We start from the raw sequence: 27,703 nt of genomic DNA on the forward strand, positions 1-27,703 counted from the left end.
AGGAGGGACGTTGGGGGTCGGAGGAGGCCCCGGGGAGGGACAGGGCGCAGAGAGGCGGACGGTCTGAGGGAGGAGTGACACGCCTGGGCCAGTCCCCGCTTTCGTCACCGCCGTCATCATGAGCTTCGTCACCCCCCTCTCCACGACTTAGAGTCGCGGCGGGCACTTCCGGGAGCCCTCGGGTGTCCGTTCGGTCTGTCAGCGCGCACTCACCCCGAGCGCGTCATGACAGGCAAGTGACCCCTCAGTCCTAAACTCTGGGCCACCACTCCACACCTGGCGTCCCGGCATCCGAGTCACCTGAGGGAACCCGGACCCCGAGTCACCTGAGGAAGCCTAACCCCGAGTCACCTGGGAAAGCCGGACCCCGAGTCACCTGGGGAACCCGGACCCCGAGTCACCTGAGGGAAACCGGCACCCGAGTCACCCGGGGAAGCCGGACCCCGAGTCACCTGAGGGAAGCCGGATCCCGAGTCACCTGAGGGAAGCCGGACCCCGAGTCACCTGGGGAACCCGGACCCCGAGTCACCTGAGGGAAACCGGCACCCGAGTCACCCGGGGAAGCCGGACCCCGAGTCACCTGGGGAAGCCGGACCCCGAGTCACCTGGGGAAGCCGGACCCCGAGTCACCTGAGGGAAGCCGGACCCCGAGTCACCTGAGGGAAGCCGGACCCCGAGTCACCCGGGGAAGCCGGACCCCGAGTCACCCGGGGAACCCGGACCCCGAGTCACCTGAGGGAAGCCGGACCCCGAGTCACCTGAGGGAACCCGGCACCCGAGTCACGTGAGGGAACCCGGACCCCGAGTCACCCGGGGAACCCGGACCCCGAGTCACCTGAGGGAAGCCGGACCCCGAGTCACCCGGGGAAGCCGGACCCCGAGTCACCCGGGGAAGCCCCAGCACCCCGAAATCACCCTGTCCCATAGAAGCTTGTACCAGGTAGGCAGGACAGACGCCATACCTACATCATGTAAGCCCGGAAGGGCAATTCAGCGTTTCACCTGAGGTTGTCAGGAGTAAGTCGTCAGGAATGGATGTGTCCACATGCTCAGGGACGGTGGTCAAGGACTGTTTGTCTCCATCTTCGGCTTTGCTTTCTTCCCCTCCTGGAGGCAAAATGCCCACCAAGACGTCCGGAGGCTTACGGCCTCAACAGAAAAGGACATTCCCTTTCCCAGGAATTTTAACGAAGTCCCAGAATGGGTTTCATTGGGTTGACTTGGGTTATAATACAATTCTGAGGCAGCCTCTGAAACTAGCTGGCTTCACCTTCTTGGCTGGGGTTGTGGCCCGCCGCAAGGAAACAGCAATGCTGTCATGAGCGTTTGGGGGCTTGGGTGCTGTGCAGGGCAGCATCCCACATCCTGTGTTGTCAGGGATCAGCTGGGGCGGTTGAGCTCAGTGACCTGAAGCTATTGCTGTAGTGAGATAGCAATAATGGTGATTACGATGATGGTCTCACTTTTACCATTTCCATGTTATACATCGCTCTCAGGGAAGCTGGTCTTTGCTTTGTGTTCGCTTTATGCCCACTGGACACTCTCCATACAGTGGCCAACATTCTAGCAACTTGTTTTGGGGAGAATGGGAAGAGTAACAGAGTCTATGCAGCCCCAAATGCTTTGTCGTCCCAGAGACAAAGCACCCAGGTTTTTATGCTGCAAGGAATTTCCTTAGATGTAGAGCTTTGACGATATTGTCCTTCAGTATTCCAGGTATGCTCAGGGTGTCTGTTAAAGCATCATATGTGTTGTGGTGGGCAGCTCCACGTCCTGGAAAATTCTCACCAGGTTGGAATGTTCCTGTCTTTCCCAAAGGGCCTAGCACGGGTTTAGCTCTAGTGTGCCTGGAGCACATAGGTTTGGGGATGTAGGATTCCACAATAGCTTGACATCTGGGAACCCCCAGACCTTAGCATGTGAGTGTGCACATACCTGATTCTATTGTCACCCCCTGCACCCTCTTAGGCTCAGAATGATAACCCCTTCCACTCCTGGGGTTTAATGGTATGGGCCAAGCTGGCCCAGGCCCTCACCCTAGTACTCCTGCTCCCAATTTACACAAAGCCCAGAACTTTCTAAGCCTTCCTGTTCTTTTCTAGGGAAAGAAGCACATTTCAAACTTTTGGGGAAGAAGTGTGTTCCATAGATCATTCGGTAAGGAAAGCAAATCTCAACTACTTTGCCCCAACTCTGACACGCCCCTGTGGGGTGGGGAGAGCAGAGAATGTGGGTCCAGAAGCAGCATCTCACGAGAGGGTGTGTCAGGGGAGTCCGTGGTTTCAGGGACCATTCAAGCCCCCAAATCTCTATGTAGGGTCACCCACTGCCTCCCCCACCGCTCAATTCTTCATGACAGGGATTCAGGAGGCCTGGGAGAACCAATGTTGCCCCTTAAAGTATCTGCTCTGGGCATCAGCTTCATCTGCCCCTGGAGAGGATGACTTTTCCTCTGCCCCTGCCTGTGGGTGTGGTGGGGTCACATGGGATGGTTGTGGAAGCCTTTGCAAACATAAAGCACTGTGTGCAGATTGACATGGATTACCACAAAAAGAGCAATCATTCCCCCCTAACCCCTGCTAGGGTTGGTTGTACTTCCCCATTTTTAGGGGGGAAATCCAAGACTTGCTCATGGTAATGTGGCTGTAAGTGGTTGCACATCCCAGCATACCTGGTCTGCAGGCTCTGGTGGTCCCCCTCTAAGTGACTCTGGAGGGCCTCAGGGCAGGCTGAGATAGCCTGCCTCTTTGTGAGCTTCGGGAGCTGAGGCTCCTGTCCCTGCGCCTGCCCCTGGATGCCCTGTCTTGACCTTGCTCCCTCTGAGCATGGATTTACTGTTTCAGAGAGTACCTTGACTCACATCACTAATGCAGCATCACATTCAATTCTCTTTTTTCTGCCTCTTGTTCAGATGTGCCCTGTCCCCAGCTCTGTTCACCGAGAGCCCATCTGCTGTGAGTGCCAGGCCAAATTTGGGGGCCGCCTGCCAGTGCGCAGGGCTGAGGCAGTGCTGCCTTACTGGGTCCCTCTGTCCTTGAGACCCCGAAAGCAGGTAGGTGACTTGAATCAAGGGTTCAGATTTATGGAGATACGATTGGCATATGATAAATGGCACATACGTAAAATGTAGTGTTTGATAAATCGTGACATATGCACACATCTGTGAAACCACCACTACAATTGTGACGATGTACAGTCATCTCTAGGCATTCAAAGGGGATTGGTTCCAGGACCCCTGTGGATATCAAAATCCAGGGTGCTCAAGTCCCTTGTATAAAATGGAGTAGTGAGGTACATGTGCACAACCCTAAAAGGTTTCCTTGTGCCCTTCTGAAATTCCACTCAACCCTCTCTTCCTCAGGCTACCGTGGGTCTGTTTCTGTCACTAGAGATTCATTTGCATTTCCTTGAATGTTATATAAATGGAAGGCAGCTATGCTCACCACTGTCCAACTCACACTATATAAATGGAATCATCTAGTATGTACTCTTTTTGTCAGGCTTCTTTTACTCAGCATAATTATTTTTCAGATTCATCCACGTGGTTGTGTGCATTGATAGTTCATTACTTTTTACTGCTGAGTAGTATCGTTATACGGATAGACCACAGTTTATCCATTCATCCAGTGAAGGGTGTGTGGATCATTTCCAGCTTTTTCTGTTTTGTCCAGCAAATAAAACTGCTGTGAACATTTGTGTACAAGTCTTTGTGTGAACATGCCTTCATTTTTCTTGTACAAGTACCTAGTTTTTACTTGGGCAAGTACCTAGGAAAGGCATTGCTGCATCATATGGTAGGTATCTGTTTAACTTTTTAAGAAACTGTCAACTGTATTCCAAAGTGGTTGTACCATTTCACAGTCTCTCCAACAATGTATAAAGTTCCGGTTCCTTCACATCTTCACTAACACTTGGTTTGGTCAGTCTTAAATTTTGGCCATCTTAATAGGTGTGTATCTCATTGTGCGTGTGTGTTTTTTTTTGGCCGCACAGCTTGCGGGGTCTCAGTTCCCCGATCAGGGATTGAACCCATACCCTTGGCAGTGAAAACGCGGAGTCCCCACCACTGGACCACCAGGGAATTCCCTCTCATTGAGGTTTTAACTTGTATTTCCACAGTGACTCATGATGTTGAGCATCTCGTCATATATTTTTGCCATCTGCATATCTTACTTGATATGTCTTTTTTGCCCCTTTAAAAAACTTGGGTTGCTTTTTTTAGATTAGTGAGTTTTGAGAGTTTTTTATATATCTGAATACAAGTTCTTTACCAGATATTTAATTTGCAAGTGTTTTTTTCCACGTCTTTGGCTTGTCTTTTAATCCTCTTATCACTATCTTTCAAAGGGCAGAAGTTTTAAATTTTGATGAAGTCCAATTTATCAATTTAATCTTTCCTGGATCTTGTTTAGGTGTGCCTGTCCCCAGCACAACAATGGATCATGCTTTCTATGCATTTCTAAGAAAGCTTTGCCAACCCAAGGTCAGAAAGGTTTCTTCTATGCCTTCTTCTCGAATTTTTATAGTTTACTGTTTATATTTAGGTCTGTGGTCCATTTTAAGTCAGTTTTTGTATATGGCATGAGGTATGGACTGAAGTTCATTTTTTGTACATGGATGTCCAGTTGTTCTAATACCACGTATCATAAAGCTCATCCTTTCTCCACTGACTTGCCTTTACGCCTTTGTCAAAAACCAATTGTCCATATACACGTGGGTCTGTTTCTGTTGCGGTATTCTGTTCGCTGATCTGATTGTCTATCCTCATACCAGTACTACACTAACTTGATTACTGTGGCTTTATAATTATAAAAAGTCTGGAAATCAGGTAGTGTTAGCTCTCCAACATTGTTTTTCTTTTTCACAGTTGGTTATTGTAGGCTCTTGGCATTTCCACTTGAATTTTAGAATCAGTTTGTCAATTTTTTACAAAAATGTCCTACTGGGATTTTGATTGGGATTGTCTGTAGATCAGTTTGAAGAAATTGTCTTCTTAGCCACATTGAGTCTTCTGATCCATGAACATGGTAATTTCTATATTTATTTAGGTTTCTTTAATATTTCTCAGCAGTATTCTGCAGTTCTTAGTGTACAGGTCTTGCACATCTTTTGTCAGTTTTATTTATAAGTATTTCATATTTTTGATGACATTGTTCTTAAAAGTCAGTTTATGTTTGCCCATTGCTAATATTTAGAAATACCATTTATTTTTGTATTTTGATCTTGTATCCCACAATATTGTTAAACTCATTCTGGTAGCTGTTTTTGTAGATTCCATCAGACTTTCTGCATGGAAGATTATGTTATTTCCAGATTTAGATGGTTTTATTTCTTCCTTTCCAATCTGTATGCCTTTTATTTATTTTTCTTGTCTGATACACGATAGAACTTCTAGTAAACTATTGAAGTGGAGTGGGGAAGACAGACATCCTTTTTTTCCCCTGATCTTAGAGGATACGTTTGAGTTTTCACCATTAAGTATGATGTTAGCTGTGGGTTTGGATGCCCTTTATCAGGCTGAGGAAGGTCCCTTCTATTGCTAGTTTGCTGAGAGCTTTTACAGAAATGAGTGTTGGATTTTGCCTGTGTCTATTGAAGTCGTTTTATAGTTTTCCTTTAAGGGTTTGTTAATGTGATGAATTACATTGATTGGTTTTCAAAAGTTAAACCAACCTTTCAAACCCATTTAATTATGATGTATTAATCCTGGCATCGTAGAATCAGTTGGGAAGTATTCTTGCATTTTCAGGAAGACTTTGTGTAGGATTGGTATTATTTCTTCATTGTGTGTTTGGTAGAATTTGCTGGTGAAGCCACGTGGGCCTATAGCTTCCCTTGTGGGGAGGTTTTCAAGTACAAATGTAATTTCTGTCGTAGATACAGAGCTATTTAGTTTATCTGTTTCTTCATGAGTGAGCTTTAGTAGTTTATACCTTTCAAGGACTTTGTCCATTATATCAGTGTTGTTGAATTTATTGGCATAATGTTGTTCATAATATTTCCTTATTGCCCTTTTAATATCAGTAGACTCTGTAGTGATTGTAGAATGTGGAATCTCTCGTTTCTTGTTTTTTAATAGACTCTCAAAGGGGTCAGTGTATCAAGATGACTAAGTCATATTGTTCTAGGCAGAGGTGATAGCCTCAGTCCCTCCTGTTGGTCATTGTATCATTTGAAAGTTGGGCAGAGTAAGTATTATCATCTCCCTTTAGCAGATGGGCAAACTGAGGTCCAGAGAGGGACGGGGGCTTGTCCAAGATCACCCACTCAGTCCATAGCAGATCAGGGATTAGAATCTAGGTCTCTGGCTCGGATTCCAGCACTCTCCCCACTGAGTTTTGTTGCTGGGTGTCAGGGGTAAGGGTGGAAGGAATATAGAAGTCAAGGTGCCCAGCACATCTCACCAGGGTGACTGCCCAGCCTCCCAGCTGGTCTCCTTGCCTACATCCTTTCTAACTCTGACTGTCCATTTTCTGATCTGTAGCTGGTGAGCTTTTAAAACCATATATCTGGTCCTGTCACTACCCCGTGGAGACCCATTTCCCTCAGAATATGGACCAAACTCCCTGACACAACTCTTGGGGTCCTTCTTGACCTTGCCCCTGCCTGGATATCCAGTCCCCTTTCCGCTTGCTCCTCAGGCTCCTGTTCCATCAGCAGGGAAGTGTTAGGTGCAAGAAACAGAAAACTGACCCACAGTGGGTTCAACCAGGGTCTTTGGTAGAGAGAGGGTTCTTCTAGGATTGGTTTTTTGGCTTTATGATGTCTTCAGGGACCCAGATTCTCTTCATCCTTCCACTCAGAGTGTTTGTGCTGTCATTTCTAGTGTTTTTAGATGGTGGCCACGGGTCTGTTTTACACTGTGTTACACATGGCAGAAAGTGAGTCTTTCGGAGTCTTCCAAAGGCTTACTCTCCCACTCTCTCTTTCTTCTCAGGTATAAAACATTCTCAGAAGCCCCGGTTGACTCTCCCCCCCAACCCCACAACCAAGACTCTTTGCTGGCAAAGTGGGACTGGCTGATCCCTGGGGCCTGGCCGCTTTGCCCCATGAGCAAAATTGGTTTCTTTTTAATTTATTTATATTTTATTCATTTATTTTTGGCTGCATTGGGTCTTTGTTGCTGCACACGTGCTTTCTCTAGTTGCGGCGAGCAGGGGCTACCCTTTCTTGCGGTGCACGGGCTTCTCATTGCGGTGGCTTCTCTTGTTGCGGAGCACGGGCTCTAGGCGCGCCGGTTTCAGTAGTTGTGGCACGTGGGCTCAGTAGTTGTGGCTCGTGGGCTCTAGAGCGCAGGCTCAGTAGTTGTAGTGCACGGGCTTAGTTGCTTTGCGGCACGTGGGATCTTCCCAGACCGGGGCTCAAACCCGTATCCCCTGCATTGGCAGGCAGATTCTCAACCACTGCGCCACCAGGGAAGCCCCCCCCCCCCCCGCCACCTTTTAAAAAAATGTAAATGGTAGCATACGGTGCTGCATTTCCCACTTAATATCGTGTCTCTATGCTCATTCTGTGTCAGGGCAGACAGGTCTGCCTCATTCTTTCCAAAGGCCACCCATTCCCTCTGTTCCCACGTCCATTATTTATTGTCCCTTATTATAGGCATTCAGGCTATTTGGTCACTACAGCCAATGCTGTACTGAGTGTTCTTGAGCAAATGCTCATGTGTCCTCCTGGGATACAGTCCCAGGAGTGCAATTGCTGGACCAAAGACTATCCATTTTAGACTCTGACCAATGTTGTCAGGATTCTGGCAGAGCCCTCTCTCTAGCCGAGAATGCTGAGGCTCAGAGAGGCTAAACGTTGTGCCTAAGGGTTGTTCCTGGAGGCTGCCAGGCTCAGGACAGAGCCAGGCCTCCCAACTCCCACCCATGTGTCCCGCCACAGTACCACACAGATGCCCCACTGCAGAGATGCAGGTGGTGGGTCGTGAGGGTGCCAGCCACTCCTGGGAATATCATGGAATGGGGACCTGTTCCCTCAGCTGGGCTGTTGGGGTGTGCTGTGGGCGGGGCACAGGAGAGGCGCTCTCCAGGGCCCTGTCCCCGAGGCTGAGGTTGTCTGGGGCGTGGCTCTACCCTGCTTTGGACCTTCTCTTCCCTTCCTCTGTTAGATCCAAAAGATGGTCTGGTTTTACGTCCCCCAAACCACCAAGGCATGCCCCTGCCCATGCCACCACTCTGGGGGCCGCCTCCCGCTGCCTAGGGATCAGGCTGTGATGCCCTACTGGGGCCCCAGGTCCTGAGGTCTCACAAGAAGGTAAGAGGGAGGCTCGCATGGCAGCGAGGCCTGAAAGTGAGAGGCGGGCTAAGGAGGGACCCAGAGATGAGGGAAAGGGTACTGGGTTCTTTCCCCACAGTGGTCTCCATTGATGTCTGGGGGCCCTCTGGAAGCTGTGGCCTAGGGCAGCAGAGTGCAGGAGGCAAGTGGTACTCAGGGCAGGCCCAGGCCAGGTGTCCTGGTGGTGTTGGGAAGGGTGGGGTGCACTGCTTTCTGATGAGGGTGCCATCAGAAAGGTGACAAAGGTGACAGCAGTCACCTTTCCGGCCATGTCTTCTGTCCCCTTCTCCTCTCCTGCCTTCTCCTCCCTCTTCCCTCTTCTCCACCTCCCTCACCTCCCTCCCTCTTCCTTCCCACCCCTCCTCCCTCTCCTTGCCTCCTCTCCCCCTCAGCTCTCTCCGCCTGTCTGAGCATTCTGCACTTGTAGCCCCAGCCTGGCAGGCCTGGAGGGAGGGTGCTGGGGAAGGACCACTGCTCGAGTGTCTGTCCTTGCTCTTTGGCTCTGTCTGGTACCTCCACAGCTCTGGGTTCCAGGCCAGCAACTGTGGTGGGAGATGGTCAGCCAGGTCCAGCCCAACTCAGCTCCAGGGCCACTTCTCTCCCTTGCTTTCTGAGCAAGCTTTTCTGGAGTGAGAGGCTTCCTTCTGCCTTCACCCACATTCCAGCTGCTGGTTTTCTGTCATCAAGTAGCATACTGCCCCCAGAATTAAGACCCAGAGGCTTTTTAAAAGGAGAACACAACTTGCATTCTGAGCTGGCCGTGGACCCCTTCCAGGGGGTTTCCAGGCCAAATCACTGGGACCCCTTCTTGGTGGATCACTGGGGCTGACAACGCTTGCCCACATCCTTATCTTTTATCTTAGGTGGTGAAAAGGCAGCAGAGTTTTAAAGGCATCCCAGGTAACTCATTGCTCACATGTCTCATCCCTTCCCTGTCCCCAAGGAAGGCGGGGGTCTCATGAACATCATGATGGGGTGGGGGAGACTTCTGTCATCCCCAGATGGGTGTAACACAAAGAAGACCACAGACTGGCGCACACACCACTTCTCCCACCCCTACCCTCACCAGGCATCACTAATCATCCCCCATGTTTTCCCAGTGAACCCAGAGAAGACTCAGACTCTACCAGTTATCAACATTGGCTCTCAGGAAGAAACCAATTTGCAACCTGGGGTTAGGTGGTATCTGAAGTGTTTTTTAAGCTCTACTCTTCTATAATTCATGATATGGTATGTGTATGTATGTGTTGTGTATAAATATGTATTTATGGTATAGTATATATGTTTGTATGTTGATGTATTCCTACTTTCATATATTCATGACACGTTATATGTTCATGGCACCACATTTATGCATATATTCATCATACAGTATATTCATACGTTCACATGTTCATGACAGGCATAGCACATACTCGCATGTTCATATGTTCACAGTGCAGTGTAGTCATGACAAGGTGTGTTCGCATATCCATATATCTGCGGCATGATGTATGCAGGTACTCACGTGCTCAGTCATGGTGCACCAGGAGGTGGTGTCTCCACCCGCACCTTTACTTTCTTTGTCTCTAAAATGAGCGGAGGTGCTCTCCCTTGCAGATAGCCGACACGTGTGCTTTCTCTGCATTGCATGTGAGCAAAGGAGTGGACGATTTGTTGGCTCAGATCACACCCTCCCCTTTTCGTGCTGGGGCCAGAGGGCATAGTGAGTCCCCTTGATGGACTCTGTGAAGGAGGGACTGGACGGGTACCGAGAGGTTGGATGTCTGACATGGGGTTCCTGTGATGTGCAGGTGATTTGAGAGGCCCGCCCAGGGGCACTCAGCTAAGGGGGAGAGTGCTTGGGAAACGAGCAGCCACTATCCCACACGCCTACCTCTTCATGCAGAAGATACCTAGTTTTTTCTTGATTATAAAAGCACAGTTAGGAGGAGCACGAATTGTCACGGCCTTTGGCGGGAGGTTTGGAGGTATCGATCAAATTTTATAACGTGCACAATCTTTAATCCAGCAAGCCCACATCTGGGTAATACGTGTAGACACTCCACGCACGTCTGTCTGCGGCAGTGATTTCCTTGGCAAAAAACTGGAAGCAACCTAAGTGTCTCTCAGTTGGAGGATGGACATGAATGGGGGTGCATTTGAAATGTGGCACCAGCTGCCTAGAGTTCGCAACTGTTAGGGATGATGAAATGGACTCCCACGCACATTGCAGTGTAGGAAAAGAAGTCATTGTAGCCCAGGCAATAGGACTCCATTAATGTCAGTTTTAAAAATGAAAGCTCTGATGGTGCTTAGGTGAAGGCTGTTATCATTTGTCTCAGCTGACAGTCACAGGTAACCCCTGTGGGTGGGGAAGGGGGCAGGTCAGGCCCAGCAAAGAGAGGCTCTTGGTGGGGTGCATGATGAGCAAAACAGGTAGCAATACGTTGCCTCAAGCTTCAGGTGGAAGAGCCAGAAATCACTTTATCAAAAACAAAAAACAAACAAAAACGAAAAAACAAAAAACAGGCAGGAGAACGAGAACCACCTGAGAAAGTACTCTTCTCACCCTATAATCACCGATTTATGGGCTTATTTTTATTGGTTGTTTTTGGCTTTGAACACTCTGCATCTTTAAGAAAGTCTAAAAGTTCAGTCAGTTTATTGTTGAATAATGCATCCACTGATACGTTGTTAAAAACCAGTATTAATTTTTACTCCAGCCATTGTTTTATAGTTCAGGTGATTTATGTTAATGTTTCAAGCCTCAAACCCATTCAAGCCAGAAGGTGTTCATGGGACAGGAGTGAGAGAGCGAGTCTCACTGCTGCCAGGAAGATAGGGATCCTTCTTTCCTTGAGCTGAGCTTTGTACAGAGTGATGAAAAATATGGGATGGTTCCCTTGGCCTCAAATCCAGCTGATTTCCATTTTAAAGAGAAAATCTGTGTTTCTGATCTTGTATTTTCCTTGTAAATAGAGGGCTCATGTGCTTTTCCTCTTTATGCTTTTGTGGTAGAATTTTTTATAAGGAAAATATACTTTATATTGAGCGCATTTTATATTAGTATAATTAGAGTGTACATTTTATAGTAGTAACATATTAATTGTGTAATAAAGTAAATAAGAGATATAACATCAAGAGGGTCACATGTGACAAAAGCAGGTCTTGAAAAAGCTAAAGAGCGTCAAGGAGATGGAGATGTTTGAATTCAGTTTGTGGATGTGGTTGTTGTTAACTTCTTATTATGGGAAATTTCAAATACTCCACTAAAGCCCAAGTTCCCGTCTCTCTTCTATAGCCATGATCAGCTCCTGGTAGATGTGGTTTCATATGTGCTTCACCCCACTCCATCCCCACCTCCAAAAAAAAAAAAAAAAAATGAAAAAAATGAAAAAGAAAAAGATTAATGTGGAGCATATCCCAGCTAACTACCATATCATTTCATTCATAAATATTTCAGTAGGCAGCTCTAAAAGATAAAGACTCCGAAAACACAGCCACGAGGCCCCGCAATCACCCTAGAAACAAACAAACAGCAGTGCTCTCTTCATCTCAGTGGGCACACCCCTGGGCTGTGACCTGCCTTGTTGGGACACCTGGGTTCCAGAGGGCTCTCTCATGGGTGCAGACTTGAGAGCATCCTGTCCCCACACCCCGCTGAGGCCTGACTCTTTTTCTCTGCCTAGAAGTCCCCCTGGACGTGTGCTCTGGGTACAACCACTGGAGAATCTGTGATGGTGAAGGGCGCCGTCTCCTCAAGTGGCAGCAGCTCCAGGCCCTTCACCAGGCTGCGCCGCTGTCCCCAGGGCAGCCAGCAAGCCTCCCGGCCTCCCTCCTGCCCCTCAGCCTCAGCCTCCTGATCGTCCTCCAGGCCCTACTGAGTGTCATCGTGGCCCTCTGGTGAGCAGGTGCGGGTGGGGCAGTGGTGGCCTTGGGCTCATCTCACTCCCAGGGTTTAGTTGAGTTGAGGGTGTGGGAGAACTTGGTTGTTGCTCAGCAGAGGGTGAGAGATGAGCACGGCCATGATTCCTGTTATGTTGTTACCATTGTCTGGACTCTTGCTCACACCTGACACAGGTATCTTCTTCCAGAAAATGCAAGGGAAGAGCAATCCAGATACGCCAGGGCCAGGGCTGATGGTGGGGAGGTGGGGTGTCTTGCGACCACCCACTTTTCTTTCCTCCCCTCTTCCCTGTTCCCAAGTTCCCAAATTCCCCTGCCCCCAAAAGACCATTGGTTCCAGTTTCTGCAGATTTCTGTTGTGTTGGGGTTGGAAGTGGATTTTAAGCCAGCTCGACTAGCCAGCCTTCTGAGGTCTGAGCACATCGCACCCTCGGGGGACCTGCTGCCTCTCCCCTCTCCCCCAGCCCAGCCCCAACCATCAAGGCTCCATATTGAAAAGCCCTTTCTCTGGCCTCGGACCCACTGTCCTTGCCCAGGCCTGTGTTTCTCACCTGGAACCCCACTCAGTCCCCCACCACCACCCAGGAAGCCTCCAGGGCGACTTCAGTTTCAAGACAGGGTGTCCCCTTACCTGGTTGTTTGCTTTAGTTTTCTTGGAAAAAGCTCTCCTCCTCCATCTCTAAACTCCGCTGCCCCAGTTTACCCATCTCCCCAACCATTACCCCCATCCACCCCCTTCTTTCTGTTTCTTTTATCACACGTGTATGTAAATACGTGCAAACACACACACACAGGTATGTAAATATGCAAATACATATCGACATGTAAATGTGCACAATTAGAATTTACATGTATTGACTGGTTTGCTTTTTGTCTATCTCCTCCACACAGTTGTAAGGGGAATGTTCTAGAAAGTGTCCAGTATCTGAAAACAGTTTCAGATGTCTTCTGCCCAGTTTTCTAGTTGTTCAGACGGGAAGGTAGCCCTGTCTTTGTCCCACCATCTTGTCTGGAAGTGGAAGTTCCTCTCTCAGCATCCTGCTTGTCCACTCTCCTAGTATTGGGCACTCCCTGCGGTCACATACGATGTTGTGATGCACATCTGCGTACAAGTGCTTATATGGACCTGGGTTGCAACTTCTCTAGGGCGAGTGCCCCCAGGAAGGGGCCGGGCGGGGGTCCGTCAGCTTTGCGTGATCTGTGAACCTTAGTGGGGCAGCATTGTGAGATTTCCTTCTTTTTTTTTTTTTTTTTTTCCCCATGTCCCCTGCATCGGCAGGCAGACTCCCAACCACTGCGCCACCAGGGAAGCCCCTCTCCCTCTTTTTCTTGATGAGTCTAGCTAATGGTTTATCAATTTTGTTTATCTTCTCAAAGAACCAGCTTTTAGTTTTATTGATCTTTGCTATTGTTTTCTTTGTTTCTATTTCATTTATTTCTGCTCTGATCTTTATGATTTCTTTCCTTCTGCTAACTTTGGGTTTTGTTTCTTCTTCTTTCTCTAGTTCCTTTAGGTGTAAGGTTAGATTGTTTATTTGAGATTTTTCTTGTTTCTTGAGGTGGGCTTGTACAGCTATAAACTTCCCTCTTAGAACTGCTTTTCTGCATCCCATGGTTCAAGAGGGTGGAGTAGCCCGGCCTCCATAGGTTTTGGATCATCATGTTTTCATTGTCATTTGTCTCTAGGTATTTTTTGATTTCCTCTTTAATTTCTTCAGTGATCTCTTGGTTATTTAGTAATGTATTGTTTAGCCTCCATGTGTTTGTGTTTTTTTACCTTTTTTTCCCTGTAATTGATTTCTAATCTCATAGCATTGTGGTCAGAAAGTATGCTTGATATGATTTCAATTTTCTTAAATTTTCTGAGGCTTGATTTGTGACCCAAGATGTGATCTATCCTGGAGAATGTTCTGTGCGCACTTGAGAAGAAAGTGTAATCTGCTGTTTTTGGATGGCATGTCCTATAAATATCAATTAAATCTATCTGGTCTGTTGTGTCATTTAATGCTTGTGTTTCCTTATTACTTTTCTGTTTGGATGATCTGTCCATTGGTGTTAGTGAGGTGTTAAAGTCCCCCACTACTATTGTGTTACTGTCCATTTCCTCTTTTACAGCTGTTAGCAGTTGCCTTATGTATTGAGGTGTTCCTATGTTGGGCGCATATGTATTTATAATTGTTATATGTTCTTCTTGGATTGATCCCTTGATCATTAAATAGTGTCCTTTCTTGCCTCTTGTAACATTCTTTATTTTAAAGTCTATTTTATCTGATATGAGTATTGCTACTCCAGCTTTCTTCTGATTTCCATTTGCACGGAATATCTTTTTCCATCCCCTCACTTTCAGTCTGTATGTGTCCTTAGGTCTGAAGTGGGTCTCTTGTAGACAGCATATATATGGGTCTTGTTTTTGTATCCATTCAGCAAGCCTGTGTCTTTTGGTTGGAGCATTTAATCCATTCACGTTTAAGGTAATTATCAATATGCATGTTCCTATTACCATTTTCTTAATTGTTTGTTTTTGTAGGTCCTTTTCTTCTCTTGTGTTTCCCACTCAGAGAAGTTCCTTTAGCATTTGTTGTAGAGCTAGTTCGGTGATGCTGAATTCTCTTAGCTTTTGCTTGTCTGTAAAGCTTTTGTTTTCTCCATCGAATCTGAATGAGATCCTTGCTGGGTAGAGTAATCTTGGTTGTAGGTTCTTCCCTTTCATCACTTTAAGTATATCGTGCCACTCCCTTCTGGCTTTTAGAGTTTCTGCTGAGAAATCGGCTGTTAACCTTATGGGAGTTCCCTTGTATGTTATTTGTCATTTTTCCCTTGCTGCTTTCAATAATTTTTCTTTGTCTTTAATTTTTGCCAGTTTGATTACTATGTGTCTCAGCGTGTTTCTCCTTGGGTTTATCCTGTATGGGACTCTGTGTGCTTCCTGGACTTGGGTGGCTATTTCCTTTCCTGTGTTAGGGAAGTTTTCGACTATAATCTCTTCAAATATTTTCTTAGGCCCTTTCTCTCTCTCTTCTCCTTCTGGGACCCCTATAATACAAATGTTGTTGCGTTTAATGTTGTCCCAGAGGTCTCTTAGGCTGTCTTCATTTCTTTTCATTCTTTTTTCTTTATTCTGTTCCACAGCAGTGAATTCCACCATTCTGTCCTCCAGGTCACTTATCCGTTCTTCTGCCTCAGTTATTCTGCTATTGATTCCTTCTAGTGTAGTTTTCATTTCAGTTATTGTATTGTTCATGTCTGTTTGTTTGTTATTTAATTCTTCTAGGTCTTTGTTAAACATTTCTTGCATCTTCTTGATCTTTGCCTCCATTCTTTTCCCGAGGTCCTGGATCATCTTCACTATCATTATTCTGAATTCTTTTTCTGGAAGTTTGCCTATCTCCACTTCATTTAGTTGTTTTTCTGGGGTTTTATCTTGTTCCTTCATCTGGTACATAGCTCCCTGCCTTTTCATCTTGTCTATCTTTCTGTCAATGTGGTTTTTGTTCCACAGGCTGCAGGATTGTAGTTCTTCTTGCTTCTGCTGTCTGCCCTCTGGTGGATGAGGCTATCTAAGAGGCTTGTCTTTTTTTTTTTTTTAAGTTTCATCTTTCTGTCTGTGTTTGCCATCTCGATGTCAAATTTAGTTGGACTCCTTGGTTCCCACTCTGGGAAGAGCAAAGAAAGAAACTTGTCTGTAGATGGTCTGTGTTAAGTAGTTGGTCCAGGTGGGCCAAAGGAAAATTGCTAATGCTTTGATAAGACGTGTTTGCTTCAGAGCCAGGATCTTAGGGCAGAGGTCAGGCACCAATCACCTGTTTAGGAGAAATATCTTACCTGCCTGAGGTGTATGTGGGGTGCCCTGTGAGATCCCCCAAAGCACACACCCAGCCTATCTCAGGAGAGGCTGCTGGCCCATCTGCTGGCCTGGCAGAGACTTGCTAGAACTTCAGAGACCTCAGGAGATCAGGTGAGCTCTGAACTGCCCGACAGGGAGCCCTGAAGAGTAGTGATGAGTCAAGCACTTGCCTTTGTGGCTGGACTTGCCGTAGCCTTCGTTTTATTTGATTCCTTCCACAGTTCTGCAAAGCTGGGATTCTCCTCGGAGTTCCAGAAGGGAGAGTGGGCTCTGGGGGTTGAGTGCGTCGCCTCAGGTCCCACAGCTGGAAAGTGAGCCAGCCAAGGCTGCACCCTGTTTTCTGCCTGGGCTCCTCAGGGACCAAGCGTACATCCCGCTCTGTGGTGGGGTTTCCTTCACCCTCCATCCCTTGGAGGTTCCCCAAACAGGCCCTGCAAGGGCAATGTGGTTTCAGTTTGGGGGGCAGTTCCTAGTAATTGCCTTTCTCTTTGCTTTCTAGCCAGTTGGTTTAGGTTTGAAGTTGGAATCAACAGCTACTGTCAAGAACATCAACACAAATGTTAGTCATACTCAAGGTCTTTCACAAAAGCCATGACATCAGGAAGAGTCTGTAATAGCCACCGTTTTCTCAGATCATATAATTCACATCCAAGAGTCAATCCAAATTATTTATCATCAGGTGATTCTTAGTTGTAGTGGAGTTGTGTGAATGCGGGTGGGATTCCATTATGAATACAGTCAATAAATGTTATTTGTGAAACTCTTAAAGTGGCTACTTTAAAAATGATAACCTGTGGTTTTCCTTTGTGAAGGTGGGACTTGTTCTTCGCCTTTGTGCCCCTGTGGGGGGGCCCATCACTGAGCCTCTCTTCCCTTTGCAAGGACAGCAGAGCCTCTGGACGAGGGTCCTGAAATGCTTTTAGCACCTGTTTCATGTGGGTCTCACTTTAAGTGACATAAAATTGCATGTAATTTGAATTTCTAAAAACTGAAATATCATTCACATACCATAAAATGCACCTTTTTACTGTGTATGATTTAGTGGGTTTTGCTGTATTTACAAGGTTGTGCAATCATCACTACTATCTAATTCCAGACCTTTTTTGCCCCCAAAAGAAACCCTATACCTATTAAGCACTCACTCCCCCTTCCCTTCTCTCCCCACCCCTGGAAACCAGTAACCTACTTTCTCACTTTTCCGACTCTGGACATTTCATATAAATGGAATCATATAATATGTGTCCTTTGTGTCTGGCTTTCTTTTGTTTGGCATAATGTTTTCAAGGCTCACCCACATTGTAGCATGTGTCAGTGCTTCATTATTCCTTTTTGTTTTTGGCTGCGTTGCGGCATGTGGGATCTTAGTTTCCCGACCAGGGATTGAACCAACGCCCCCTGCAGTGGAAGCGCAGAGTTTTAACCACTGGACCACCCAGGAAGTCTGCTTCATTCCTTTTTATGGCTGAATAATATTGTATTTTAGGGACATGCCACATCTTGTTTATCCATTCATCAGTTGGTGGACATTGTTTTGTTTCTACTTTTTTGGCTATTATGAATAATGCTGCTGTGAACATTTGTTTACAGATTTTTGTGTCAACATGTTTTCATTCCTCTCGGGTATGTACCTAGGAGTGTTGAGCCATAGGTAACTCTCTTTAATGTTTTGAAGAGCTGCCTCAATTTTCCACGGTGGAAAACTGTACACCATTTTGTATTTCATATTCCCACCAGCAAGGTATAAACTTTCTGGTTTCTCTGTGTCCTTGCCAACACTTGTTATTATACGTTGTTTTGATTTTAGCCATCCTTGTGGGTGTGAAATGGTATCTCATTGTGATTTTTTTTTTTTTTTTTTTTTTGCGGTACGTGGGCCTCTCACTGCCGTGACCTCTCCCGTTGCGGAGCACAGGCTCCGGACGCGCAGGCTCAGCAGCCATGGCTCACGGGCCCAGCTGCTCCGCGGCATGTGGAATCTTCCCAGACCGGGGCACGAACCCGCGTCCCCTGCATCGGCAGGCGGACTCCCAACCACTGCGCCACCAGGGAAGCCCTTTCATTGTGATTTTGATTTGCATTTCCCTAATGGCTAATGACACTGAACGTATTTTCATGTGCTTATTGGCCATTTGTATAGCTTCTTTGGAGAAATGTCTGTTCAAACCAATTGCGTATATTTTGATTGGTTATCTCTTTCTTTGTGTCACTGTTGAGTTTGTGTTCTGTATATACTCTAGATATTAGATCTTTATCAGATAGATCTTCTGCAAATATTTTCTCCTCTTCTGCTGGTTGCCTTTTCACTTGCTTGATGATATCCTTTGAAGTCCAAAAGGTTTTAATTTTGGTGAAATCCAATTTTCAATTATTTCTTAGGTTGCTTGTGCTTTAGGATATATGGTCATATCTAAGAAATCATTGCCTAATCCAAGGTCACAAAGATTTACTCATGTTTTCTCCCTAAAGATTTATAGTTTAGCTCTGACATTTAGGTCTTTGACGTATTTTGAGTTAATTTTTGTATATGGTGTGAAGGTAGGGGTCGGGGTTCATTCTTTTGCATGTGGATATCCAGTTGTCCCGTATAACATTCCTGAAGTGATAAAATTATAGAAATAGAGAACAAAGTAGTGGTTACCAGGGATTCAGGAGAGGGTGAGGTGGGAGGGATGTGGGTGTGACTATACAAGAGCAACATGAAGCATCCTCGAGGTGAAAGAAATGTCCTCTCTCTTGACTTTATCAATGTTCTGCTTTGAGATTGTATTATAGTTTTGCAAGACTATAGTTGGGGCAAACTGGAAAGGGTGACATGGGATCTCTCTTTGATGTAAATCTACAAATATCTCAAAAGTTTAATTTAAAAAACAGTACAGTTAGCTTTGGAAAATTTTGAGAATAGAGAAACATGTGATATACAGATTTTAAAAGTACTAAATTATGTACTTTTACTCCTGGGACCTCATTTAATTCTTACAATTCTCACATTTAATTCTTGGAAGCTGAGATAATTATTGTTATCCTGTTTTTGAAAAAGGGGAAACTGTTGTCCCAGAGAGGGTCTTTTGTGGCTGCACAGGACCACCCATGGCCACATGGGGTCACATGGGACTACAAGGGACCACACAAGACCACACAGAACCAGGATCTATCCCATAACCCTGTTTCTTTTAAATGCTGATACCTTCCTAGCCTATATCTCAGCTTCACTATTGCTGGAAGTTTTGCAGATAGCAATTCTTTCCAAAATGCATTCCACGGAACATTCACTATGTTTGGTGCTCTTAGAGGGTTCCATTGTCAAATATGTTTGGGAGTGTGTACTGTAGACGTGTGTCTGAAGAGACCTGTGCACGCAGGGCAGTGCCATGAGTGCTGGTTGTGCGGTGACTCCTGTCTGCTATTTCTGTGACACAGGTGTATTGATGTTTCTCAGAGTGCCTCTATGATGCGACCCTACCACACAGCAGTGAAAGGGCCTCCCTTCCCCATACCTGCACCAGGCATTCCTCCTCTTTTGAATCTCTGCCAGCCTGAGAGGTAAAGCATGCTGTTGCTGTGTCATTTTAATTGGCATTGTTTAATTGAGCCGTGAGCAGCTCCTTACAAGTTTGCGGGTGTTTGCACTGCCTCTGCTGGAAGTGGTCTGTCCATAGCCTTTGTCATCCCATGTGGTTCCAGCTGAGGACAGCTGACAATGCCAGTCAACATACTAAAAACAAAACAAAACAAGACAAAAGAGCGAGGCATCTTTAACTGGAATGTCCTTGGACTTGCACCAGTAATGGGGGCTGAGGTCATGGCCAAGGGCATGTGTGAAGCATGGAAAGTTAGCCAGGCATAAAACTCAGCACATGCTGACTTGTGTGGGTCCCTGAGTCACTAACATTTATGAGCTGGGACGGCAGTGCCCCAACCCTCATGGGCCTCCAGTTGTCATCAGTGGACAAAATTGGGGACCGAGATGTGCCATTTTGTAGACATTGCTTTCTTCTCAAGCAGGTCTGACTCGACAGAAAATGAAAGACAATAAAATATATGTAAGCAAAGAGATGGTCAGGTGGTGACAGTGCTAGGAAGAAAGGCGAAGCAGAAAAAGGACGGGTGGTGATTGGGTTGGGGGCCTCTCTGAAGAGGAGACCCTGGGCAGAGGATTGAATGGGGCGAGTGTGGGGACAGAGTGCCAGAGGAGTGGCAGGTGCGAAGGCTCTGAGGGTGGACATGCAGGGAGTGTGAAGAAGTTCAGGAGCCCAGTGTGGCTAGAGTGGAGAATGAAGTGGACTGTGGTCAGGAATGGAGGTCTGGAGGTCAGCTCAGGTCCAGTCCCGAGGCCTTGGCATCATGGGAGGGACTTAGGGTTTATTCTGACTTGGGAAAACCCTTTGGAAGCTCCTTGACTGAGTGGCCCCAGGTTGGATACTAACTCGCTCCCTCTGGTGGCCATACTGAGAACTGGCTGAGGAGAGGTGGCCTTGCGACCTGGGATGGTGGGAATGAGCCTGAGATACTGGTGGATTGGCTGGGGTGGGAGAGCAGGGGGGAAGGAGTGGGAGTGGTGGGCACTGCAGAGGAGCCACGTGGAGGTGTTGGTGTGGCTGTTAGAACCGAGTCTGCGTGGAAGGGTGAGGTCTGGGCTAGAGGTGTAAATCCGAGTTCCCAGCTGGCTTGTTTTGGAGCCCTGCGGCTGGATGCAATCACCTGGGGAGTGGGTGTGGGTGTGGGTGGGGAGGATGGAGACTGAAGCAGAAGGGGGGCTGGCTGCAGTGGGTCCTGCCACCTGCATGTTCCGGGTCATCCAGGGCACCAGCAAACGGGACGTTCTCTACCACTGGGATTTTTGGATGGCAGAAAGTTGAGAATACACACCATGCAGAAAGACTGTGATCTGGTCACTAAAATGATACTTAGGTATTCCTACATGATTGAACATGTGCTATAGCAATAAAAATGGGTTCTGGTGTCATTACCACCACCACCCCCCAGCCACCACTTCCTCCCTCTTCTCCTCTCCCATTTCCTCATTTCCTCTCCTTCCTTCTCCTGCCTCCCTCTTACCCACCTTTCTCCTCCCCCCTCCCCCAAGTCTTGTCTCCGGGTCATCTTTCTGCCATCAGTGATCATGTACTAGAGGCTCTCTACAGCCTAGGAGGGCCAGCTTCGGGATCCCACAGTCTGTGTTCTTCTGGTGCAGAACCTTGGAGGACCTCCTCCTCGCCACTCCCACCACTGAGGAGTTGTCAGGGTGCTCTGTGGCTCCATAGTCTAAACATACTAAATTCAAACCCAGCCTTTATCTCTCGCTAATAGTGTGGCCCTGGGCAAGTTTCCTAAGTGTCTGTACCTCAGTTTCCCAGGGGTAAGATGGGTTTACAGATATCTACATCATACAGTTTGGGGAAGGATTAGGTAATGTGGTAAGTTTAAAGTGTCTGTGATATGATAAATATTCAACCTGCTGACCTCTCTTCTGGTTCCTGGTCATTTCAAACATGGACTCTGAGCTGGGTGGTCTGGTTTGAATCCTAGTTCTACAGCTTACTGTGTGTTTGGTCTGTGCCTTGGTTTCCTCATCTATAAAATGGAGATAACAATAGTTCTACCTCATAAGGTGCTGTGGCCGTTAAATGAATTAATAATTATAAAGCAGTTTAAACAGTTCCTGACAGATAAGTGCCAAGGAATTATTTGTTAAATAAAAACAACTGTCATGATAAAAATGCTCAACAAATGAGGAATAGAAGGAAACTATCTCAACATAGTAAAATCCATATATAAAAACCTCACAGCTAACACCATACTCAGTGGTGAAAGATTGAAAGCTTTTTCTCTAAGATCAGGAGCAAGGCAAGGATGCCCGCTTTCACCACTTTATTCAACATGTACTGGAAGTGGTAGCCAGAGCAACTAGGCAAGAAAGAGAAACAAAAGCCATTCAAATTGGAAAGGAAGAATTAAAATGATCTCTCTTCACAGATCATATGATCTTATATGTAGGAAATCCTAAAGATTTCACAGAATTGTTAGAATTAATAAATGATCTCAGCAAAGTAGCAGGATGCAAAGTCAATACACAAAAATCACTTGCATTTCTGTACACTAACTATGAACAATCCCCAAAGGAAAGTAATAAAACAATTCCATTTACAGTACCATCAAAAAATAAAATATTTAGGAATAAAGCTAACCAAGGAGGTGAAAGACATGTATACTGAAAACTAAAGCCATTGGTGAAAGAAGTTAAAGAAGACACAAGTAATTGAAAAGATATCCCATGTTCATGGATTGGAAGGCTTCATATTCTTTAGATGTCAATACTACCCAAAGTGATCTACAGATTCAACATAACCCCTATCAAAATGCCAATGATGTCTTTTGCAGAAATGGAAAAACACATCCTAAATTTCATATGGAATCTCAAGGGTCCTCACATAGTTTCAGCTGGTGAAGTTGAAAGTGTTCTTGATATAGATGGTGGTGATAATATCACATTACGCATGTATTTAATACCACTGAAGTATATACTTAAAGGTGGCAAAGGTGGTAAATTTTGTGCATTTTACCACAATAAAAAAATAATTGAAAACAAAACCTGAATCATTGGTATTTATCATTGGTGTAGATCATTTGCTTTTTGTGCTCACAGCTGTTCTTAACTCTGAGTGCTGTGGTTTGTGTCTCATGCAGCCTTGGGGACCTGTGGGCTGGGATCCGAGACAGAGCATGTTGGTGGAATCAGCTAATCTCCAGGGCAGGGGGATCCTGTTGACTTGCTCTCTGTGTTTTACGAGGTGCCTACTATGTGCTGGGGGATGTGCCAGCCACTCGTGTGGTTCCAGTGCCTAGTGTGAGGCCTCGTAATTGGCTTCAAATGGAGCTTGCGGTGTTCCTGAGCCGCTTAACGACCTTGGGTAATGAGGTGTGTCAGGCTCAATATTTGTTTAATGCTTTATTCACGGGCACAAAACAGTGGTAACATTAACTTCAGGGGAACTTTAATGTTGTGTGTGTTTGGGTGAAGTCCCCAGCTCCTGACCCTTAAGGTCCTAGATCTGTTGGGGCCATGTAAACTGTTTTACCTCACTTACGAGAAAGAGAAAAGAGGTGCTGCTTTTCCTTGGGAAAAGATGAAGTATTTCACAGCCAAAGCTTGTTCTCCTGTGGAACATTTGCACAGACTGCAGAAAGCAAACACATGGACATTTCCAATACTTCTTCTAAGGGAAGGAGTTGGACTTGTCACAACCAGTACAGTGGGCCTATTCCTCCATTTGCTAATCTGTTCGTTCATCAATCCACCCATCCACCCATCACAGGCTGAGGCCTGCTCTATTCCACCAGTCCTGGGGTCAGTGTGTGTGTCCAGCCAGCCAGTGGGTGAGGCCAGTGATTTCACCTTTCTGAGTTCCCTTTTCTTCACTTGCCAAGTGAGGCTGTGTTGGTGACAGGTTTAGCCCAATGCCTGGCCTAGAGCAAACAAACCTTCAATACATGTAGCCAAGTTACAGCCATGATCAATAATAATAAAAATGTACTCTGAAATAGACAATTTTCACCCCACTTTACACAGGAGGAAACTGAGGTAGAGTGCTCTGGTTCTGTTCCCTCTCAGAGCACAGATGTGAGATGTGCAGGAGCCTCACCAGGCTGGACCCCTGGAACTGCTCCTTGCTACTTGAGTTGTTGTGACTTCTAGATCCCTGGGCGTCCCTGAGGGCCTGGCTTCCAAGGGCTCGCCTGAGAGGAAGCCACAGGTTGTAATTTCCTACCTCTGGACACAGTGAAAAGATTAAAAACAAAAAGATTATCACTTCATTTATTTTCCTATTAAAATAGCTGCTTTCCTTCCCACTCTCCTCAAAGCACTCCAAAGTTTGCTTGGGGTTTTCAAGCTTCTCTCTGGTTTCTGTACTCCCAGGTGAGAGAGAAGCTGATTATGACCCGGTGGGTTGGGCACAGGTGGCCCCTGTTTATGCAATCCCAAATTCTTCCTTCTTAAATAAAATTTAAGACCATCTGAAAACGACCTGCAGGGGTGACCTCTTGGCTTTGATTCTTGGTTGAGTTTCTGAAATGCATATGAGGCCGAGCCTGCTAATGTGCTGAAATAATTACCCTCGCTCAAGGGAGGTGTTAATGCCTGAGGTATATGCCTGCCAGTTGTGTTGCAGCTAGTGAGAAGCAGTGTCAACCTTTCCCATTTACTGTCAAGTCGCAGCCTTCTCATTCTTTTCAGGATTGCTTTCGGTCCTAATTGATGGCAGCCACTTGACCATGCCCCGGAGGATGACACAGGCACCCCCATCTGTGCTCCCAGATTTGTCCTTGGGAACAAACCTCAGGTCGTGACAGCCAGCCTCCATGATGCCCAGTGGTTCCACCTCCTGGAATTCACATCCTTGTGAATCCCCCCCACCACCACTGCCCTTCTTCCTCCATCTCTCTGTCTCTTTGTCTCTCTGTCTTTCTGTCTGTCTCTCTGTCTCTCTCCCTGCCCTCTCCCCTTCTCTCTTGGATCCTTTCCTTTGTGGAAGCTGGCGGCCATGTCCTGAGCACCCCTATGGAGAGGCCACATGGTAAGGAACCTCAGCCTCAAAAGCCACTTGAGTGAACCTGGCTGAAGATCCTTCTGCTCCTGTAGAGCCTTTATGACTGCAGCCTTGGCCATCTACTTGGTTGATTCTTCCTGCAGGAAAGTATCTTGGATCTAGTAAGAGTTGGAGATGTTCATTCAGTTAATACCCACCTATCAGGTGGGAAGATGATCATGAATGTGCTCAGGAATGTAGGATGTGAGAAGATGCTTCTATGAAATGAGCTAGACAGCCTTCTTTGCTGCAATTACTAATGATTACATCAGAACGTTTTGCTTTTCTGTGGTGGGAAAGAGGAAGGGAAGTGAACTGATATTTTCTGAGTGCCAACAATGGTGATAGCTACTATTCACTGTTTCCCACCTCTACCTGTTCCACAGGCTTTTTACGTGCATGGTCTTAATCCAGCCTTCCTTTAACAGGTGAGGTAATGGAGGCGCTCAGAGAGGTATAGTGATTTGCCCAAGGTCACACAGCTGGTCACTGAGTGAGTGTGGGTTCAACCCAGGGATGTCTCCTTCCAAAGGGGTGAGTAGTGAATGGAACAGATGTGAAGGGACAGAGCCTCAGAGCTTGAAGGCACTGAGGTTCTATAGACTGTGATCATGTTATCAAACAAAGAAAAATTGAGACCTACAGACTGACAAAATTTTTTTCTCAGATGTATGAATTTATGAGAAAAAAATCTTAAAAGATAGTCAAATAAATTGTTTGTTTTGAAGAGTATTCCATGAAGGGAAACCAAAAATTATACAGGAAGGTTTATACCTATCAGTGTTAGTCGGTATCATATCTGAATGTTGGAAATTGGGAAGATCCTAGAAAATCGGGCACTTACGGTTGTCATGGTTACATGACATGGTTATTCCAGGTTAGCTCTGGGGATTGAAGCTTTGGTCACCTTGTCTTCCAGGTGAAGCAGCTAGCTGGGTTCCAGGTCCTGGCTATTCCTGTGTCAGTCAGACTAATTTTTAAGTAAAGTTTTAATTTTGTAATAACTTTAGATTTGCCAAAACTAAGGAACATTGCTCTTAAGTAAACTGTAGATGGTATTCAAATTTCACCAACTTTCCCATTAATGTCCTGGGACTCAATTCCGGATATCTTACTGCATTTCTCATACTTTTTGAGTGAACCTAGATTTGCTTTTAAAACCTTGGACCCTGAGCTAAAGTTCTGCTGGCTAATCAGGAATCCATTCAGCCTGTCCCTTAACAGATGGCAGCCCAATTACTTCTTACAATTTAAGCCCATTGCCTCTAGTGGCATGGACGTCTCAGTGGGTAGATATATTTCATCTCCTGGGCCAATTCTGATCTGTTGGTGGGTCTGAGTGGTGTGTCAAGAATGAGGAGGAGACTGCATCTGAGTTCTGTGATCAACTAGCAATGTCTGTTGCAGGAATGGGAGTAGAGAGGGGTGATGATGCATGCTGAGTATCTGCCTTCAGTCCCAGAATGTTTCGCATTTGAGCATTCTACCCCCATGTCCAGGAGGGGAATCTGTGTTTGAATGTTGGATTATGGAGTGGGGTGTTGCTACCATCTAGGCACACTTAGCTGTAGGGTGGTCATAGTGGTGATGGTGATGATGATGATGTAAACATAGCTAGGTACCATTTATTGAATGCTTCATGTGTCGCAGACACTATATTAACTGTGCCACATGAATATTGCACTTATTCCTTAGAACAGCTCTGAGGTAGGTCACAGTTGTCATTCCCATTTTACAGGTGACAAAACTAAGATAAGGGACTTTTTCTCGCTCCCGCAGCTGTAAGTTTCCTTTTTTTAAAAAAAATTAATTAATTAATTAGTTTTTGGCCGTGTTGGGTCTTTGTTGCTGCACACGGGCTTTCTCTAGTTGGGGCAAGCAGCGGCTACTCTTTGTTGCAGTGCGCTGGCTTCTCATTGTGGTGGCTTCTCTTGTTGTGGAGCACAGGCTCTAGGCACATGGGCTTCAGTAGTTGTGGCATGCGGGCTCAGTAGTTGTGGCTCATGGGCTCTAGAGCGCAGGCTCAGTAGTTGTGTTGCACGGGCTTAGTTGCTCCGCAGCATGTGGGATCTTCCCGGACCAGGGCTTGAACCCGTGTCCCCTGCATTGGCAGGCAGATTCTTAACCACTGCACCACCAGGGAAGTCTCTGTAAGTTTCCTTTTAGAGGAGTCACTGTTTTTCAGCAAGGCAGGGGTTTGCCAAGTGCTGTCCACTCAGAGGTTCACTGTCTCATGCCACACGTCACACCCTTCTCCTAATTTGTTAGTGTTCACCAGATCAAGTAATCCGTATTGGGTTCTGGCAACCACAGCATTCTGTGAGATTTATTCAGAGGCATTTGGGGCTAGAGCAGGATTGAGTGCAATTTCACAGAGGTGACAAATAGGGAGAACCAAGATCTACATACCCAGGAGAATTTCTGCAGGATTCAGGAGTTCAGAAACTGTTTCCTTAAATGGGTAATGTATATCTGTGCCAGTGATGCAAATTAAAATTTGGAGTTTCAAAGGAAAAATTTCCATCCCCCTAAAGGAAGTCTTTCATTGATTGCAAGAATAGATTTTTTTTCTATTGGTAGGTAAAGTCCTCAGTCATCTGAGACCTACGACCTGTGAAACCCCATCTGCCACAGGCTTTTCCGGCCCCCACCCCAGCCAGACTGGTCCCCTAGCTTTTATTTCCAGCTTCCTTTACTTTGCTCCTCTCACTCTGTCTGCCAGGAGAGCCCTCCCTACCTGCGCTTCTCCCTTTCAGAGTCCCTTTCTTGTGGATGCTGCTCCTCTTCCCTGTGCCCCTCTCCCTGCTGTGTCCCGCCTGGAAGCCTCTGGAGGGCAGTATTGTGTGCGATGTTCTCAGTGCTTGGCCCAGGGCTTGGGGAAGAGGTGGTGCAGGAAGGTTCGTACACGAATCAGTGTCTCTTAAAAAGTGACCACATCTGTAGCCAAGAGGAATCTTGTATCTTTCAGCTACGTCTTCAGAATTGCAGGAGCTCCTTAGGCAATATTTGTGGCCAGAGCAATGATTAAAGCATCCCTTGTTTATCATACTTTTGCTGCACTGTGGGCTGAACACATGCCGTCTTATCTCACCCCCTCTGAAGTCCT

At 46.3% G+C, this 27,703-nt stretch overlaps 1 protein-coding gene across 1 annotated transcript; it reads left to right on the plus strand.

Moving 5' to 3' along the window:
- C19H16orf95 (chromosome 19 C16orf95 homolog) lies at nucleotides 1-27,703 on the plus strand. The gene is given in 8 exon segments (XM_033845768.2): nucleotides 1-232; nucleotides 2,103-2,157; nucleotides 2,912-3,052; nucleotides 8,114-8,228; nucleotides 8,231-8,259; nucleotides 9,144-9,180; nucleotides 11,955-12,165; nucleotides 16,825-27,703. Coding segments are annotated over 6 exon segments (633 nt in total). The 5' UTR covers nucleotides 1-232; nucleotides 2,103-2,157; the 3' UTR covers nucleotides 16,925-27,703.

Source organism: Tursiops truncatus, chromosome 19 (assembly GCF_011762595.2).
Source record: "Tursiops truncatus isolate mTurTru1 chromosome 19, mTurTru1.mat.Y, whole genome shotgun sequence".
NCBI lineage: Eukaryota > Metazoa > Chordata > Mammalia > Artiodactyla > Delphinidae > Tursiops > Tursiops truncatus.